The sequence below is a fragment of the Eimeria necatrix genome, genomic scaffold, assembly GCF_000499385.1.
Source record: "Eimeria necatrix Houghton genomic scaffold, Enh_scaff371, whole genome shotgun sequence".
NCBI lineage: Eukaryota > Apicomplexa > Conoidasida > Eucoccidiorida > Eimeriidae > Eimeria > Eimeria necatrix.
In genome coordinates this window covers 24,996-29,462 of record NW_013655360.1, presented here as the reverse complement: position 1 = coordinate 29,462, position 4,467 = coordinate 24,996, and the positions used below count along the sequence as shown (strand labels likewise).

General features: G+C 48.3%; 1 protein-coding gene across 1 annotated transcript in view; it reads left to right on the top strand.

Moving 5' to 3' along the window:
* Nucleotides 1-2,756: 2,756 nt before the first annotated feature.
* The window catches only part of ENH_00048070 (hypothetical protein, conserved), a gene marked incomplete at both ends in the record, with an annotated part of 3,486 nt that continues 1,775 nt past the window's right edge, over nucleotides 2,757-4,467 (top strand). Inside the window, 2 exons of the mRNA XM_013585577.1 lie at nucleotides 2,757-2,841; nucleotides 3,701-4,384. Of these exons, the coding sequence (XP_013441031.1) occupies nucleotides 2,757-2,841; nucleotides 3,701-4,384 (769 nt within the window). The remainder of the gene's footprint in view (nucleotides 2,842-3,700; nucleotides 4,385-4,467) is intronic.

Here is a 4,467-nt window from a genome sequence, read left to right as displayed (position 1 = left end):
TATATATATATATATATATATATATATATATATATATATATATATATATATATATATATAAACAGCTGCAATACATACATATATATATATATATGTATTGCAGCTGTTTTCTGGGCACTTTGTGTTGTCTGCATGCCACATTTATTTCATTTTGTTGAATTTGATTAAAAGAAATAAATTTTTTGTCGAGGAAGGTGGCGGCGGCCTTCGGGTGTATCGACAGGTGTGGCGTTTGCGGTGTACGTACACCTGCGCGTTCGCGGGTTGCGGCGAGTTGGAAAGATGGACTTGAAGTTGAAATTAAAAGAAATTGAAAGAAATTAAAAGGAATTAAAAGAAATTAAAACTTTAAATGGAATTATAATTATAATTATTATTATTGTCTTGTGCTGCAGAAAGCTCTTTGTCTACCCGGGGGCCCTCCACCCCCACTGGCAGCTCCCCCAAGTGGTGGTGCCCGCGGGGGCCCCCCCGGGGGCCCCCCTGTGTCCCTTTTCAGTGTCTGCTGCTGCTGCTGCTGCTGCAGCAGCAAGAACTAAAGCAATGCGAGAAGCTGCTGAGTCTGCTGCTGCTGCTGCTGCAGCAGCAAGAATTACAGCAATGCAAGAAGCTGCTGAGTCGGCGGCTGCAAAGGCCGGCGCAGCTTGAGGTGTACGTACACCTCCCAGGTGTACATGCACCTTCAGGTGTACGTACAGCTGCTGCTGTCTTCGACTTTTCGAATTTCATTTTTAGTCAAATGCGAATTTCTTTCTTCAGCAAAAGACTTTGAAATAAAAATTAATTTCTTTTTTGAACTTCTTCTGCACGGTAGCCGAAACTCTTCCGAGCGTTTTGCTTCTCCTTCAGTCCCCGCTTCCCCACGCTCCCCTGCTGCTGCTGCTGCTACTGCTGCTGCTGCTGCTGCTGCTGCTGCTGCTGCTGCTGGGCGTGCAATGCATCCGTTTTTGGCCAATAAAAGACCCTCTGGCTGCTGCAGGGCTCGAGACTGCAGCAGCGAAAGTCCTTTAATTTCTTCACTTTTAATTTCTTCACTTTTAATTTCTTAACTTTTAATTTCTTCACTTTTAATTTCTTAACTTTTAATTTCTTCAGTTTTATATTTGTGGGAAATTGCGCAGAGTTTACCTGCAGCAGCCCCAGTGCTGTGGGGCCCCGGGGGGAAAAGGTGAAGGGCCAGTTAAAAGGCACTTAATTTGAACTCTGATGCATGCATTTAAATTTAAATATTAATTTTAATTTTAATTTTAATTTTAATTTTAATTTATAATAAAAACTAAAAGGTTTGAACAGCGGGGCTGCAGGGCTGCTGCTGAGGTCCAGTGGTTAGCCAGCTGCCCCGCAGGAAGAGCGGGGCCGACAGCGCCAGGGGGAGTTTGGCGAAGACTTGGAGGTTAAAACGCGGATTTAATTCGAATAAAAGTAAATAAATGGCGAATAAATAATAAATAAATAATAAATAAATAATAAATAAATGATAAATAAACGAAAATAAAAGAGAAAGTCTCGGGAAATGAACTGCGAGGCCGGCGAAACCGCCCGGGCAGCGGCCGAGCTCACCAGAAGCTGCAGACGAAGCCAAAGCGCCCTGCTGCGGCCAAATGCGGCAATTTATGGCAATTTATAAAATCATTTAATTAAAAAGAACTTTCGAGGAAATTAATTTCTTTTTTGGCGACTGTTTTTCGGCGCTGACTGGCGGCGCCGGCGTGGACACCCGGGGTGTACAGACACCTCACCGCAGCTTCCCACCGCGCGCAACCTCCGTTATCACCGCCAGACTTTCACTTTTAATAAATTAAACTCCATTTAATGTTCGCATTTATTGTTTTGTCTCCATTTGTCGAAGGATCGGGCTTCTCAGGGCTTAGTCTTGGCTTAATCTTGGCCGGGACCCTGCAGCGCCAGAAAGTTGAATTTGGCGAACTTTTCTCATTTTTCTGGTTTTCCGCTTCAAAGACGCAATTTAAAGAACTTCTGCGAAACTAAACTTCAACTGATTTCATTTAATTCCAATTTTGGACGCATTTGCCTCTTCATCGCGAAAAGGAAAGCTGGACCTTCCTGGGGGCTGTCTTTGCTGCTTTTCTCTTCTCTTTTTTTTGCTGCACTTCCACCTTTTGCTTCCTCTGGCCTTCTTGGCTTCCACTCAGGCCTTCTCTTTTGCTGCTTCTCCCCTCCGCATTTTGTGGCTTCTTCTTCATCTCATTCTGTTCAAAACTTGCAAAGAACTGAGACACTGCAGCTTGCTGCTGCTGCTGCTGCAGCAGCAGGAGCTGCTGCTGCTGCTGCTGTTGCTGCAGCAGGAGCTGCTGCTGCTGCTGCTGCTCTGATGAGTCTCTTTGCGCTGATTGGCTCCTTTTGACTTCGCGGCTGTGTGTTTTGAGGTGTACGTACACCCCAAGCTTGTTGGTTTCTTCTCCAAGATGCAAGAAATGAACTTCATTTATTTTCCCAAGTGAAAGTCTTCAGTGCAAACTCTTTTTGTTTTAACTGGTGAGTTATTGAATTAATTAAATTAAATAAAATAAAATCAAATTAAATCGATTTAATTTAATTTAATTATTTCACTTTTATTCAAATTAAATACCCCACAGACGAATATCTGTTTTATCTTTTTGTTGCTTTGCTTGCATGCATTTATTATTTTGATTTATTTTAATTTTGGATTTGATTTGCATTTATTTTAAATTGAATTTATTTTAAATTAAATTTATTTTTATTTTGTGATTTTCTTTCGCAGCTTTGCTGCCACAATGGCTGCCTCCAGGTGTCTGTACACCCCAGCGCCTTCTCTCGAAACTTCTTTTGCTGCTTCCGAAGCAGCAGCGCGCGGGCCCAGTCAGGACCAAGAGTCAGCTGCTGCTGCTGCTGCTGCTGCTGCTGCTGCAGCTGCAGTCCCTGCTGCTGCTGCAGTCTCTGCTGCTGCTGCTGAGCATGTGCTGCTGCTGGGGGCCTGGGGGCTCTGCTGCAGGGCCAAAAGTGGTGCTGGTTTGCTACTTTTTGTACTCTTGTTTGTACTTCACTCGAAAGCCTTTTACAATTGTGAAAGAAGAGTTTGGAAAGAGTTTGGGATATTCGGTGTTTCAGTTGGGGTGTATAGACACCTCGTTTCTGCTGGGCTACGCGGGCGCGCAGCTGCTGTCGCCGCTGCTGCTGTCTGCTGCTTCTGGCTCGCAGCTGCTGCTGCTGCTGCGGCTCTGCTGCTGCTGCTCTGCTGCTGCTGCGCTGCTCTTTGCTGCTTCTTCTCGCTTTTTTTCCCAAGTCCTTTTCTGGGGCCTCAATGGACTCTCCCAGGGGCCCACTTTTCCTCTTTGTCTTTTTTTTCTGTCACCTTTTGTGGGCGCGCGGCGGCGGGGTTTGCTGCTGGGGCTGTGGACCACGAGCCAGCAGCTGGGTAGGTGGCTTTTTTTCCCTTTTTTTCGCCAAAAAGTTCCAATTTATTCCAATTTTATTAATTATTTACTTTTATTTCTTTTTTTCTTTTTTTAATTCGCAAATTCGCGCAAAAAGCGCCGCTTTCCGCTTTCCGGCGGCCCTGTGCGCGGCGTTTTCGGGTGTACAGACACCTGCGCTGCGCAGCCGCCGCGCCGGCCACTTTGCGTCATTTTTAATTCTTTTTTTGTCAAATTTGTTTTTTTTAATTCCATTTTTGCTTTTATTTATTATTATTTCCATTTGGGACTTTTGCTGCTCGCAGGAGGCATCGCAGCAACAGTCTTTTGCGCCTTCGTCGACTCCCGCTTCGGCTGGCGCGCCGTCTTCGTTTTTGCTGCTGCTGTTTGCTGCCTCGTCGGTTTGCTGCAGCAGCAGCTGCTGCAGCGCCTGCTGGCCTCTGCCAGCGAGGGCCACCCGGAGATCCAGCTGGCGCTGCAGCAGAAACCAGCAGCAGCAGCAGCAGCAGCAGCAGCAGGGAAGCCGCCTGCGCTCCCCGCCGGAGCTGCTGCTGACGGCGAGCATTCACCCGCAGCAGCAGCAGCAGAAGCAGCAGCAGCAGCAGCAGCAGCAGCAGCAGGCGGCGGTGCGGACGCTGCTGGGCGTGGCGAGTCGGAGCGTCTGTGTGGCTCTGGAGACAGCAGCGCGGCAGCGGTGCCGCTGTCTCCCGCAGCAGCTGCTGCTGCTGCTGCTGCTGCTGCTGCTGCTGCTGGGGGGCGGAGCTCGTGCTGCGGGGGCCAGCAGCAGCGGCTGCTGGTGCTGCTGTGTTCTTTGTGTTACTTTTTGGTGAAGTTCGTGCGCTATGCCCTTGTCTTTTGGCTGCCTTTCTTCCTCAGCCAACAAGCAGCACTTTCTGCTGCTGCTGCTGCTGTTGCTGCTCTCGCCTTCGACCTCGGGGGAGCAGCAGGAGCTGTTGCCAGCGGCCTCCTCGCCGACCGCTGCCTCAAGGGTCGGCCCACTCACCTGCTGCAGCTGCAGCAGCAGCAGCAGCAGCAGCAGCAGCAGCAGCAGCAGCAGCAGCAGCAGCAGCAG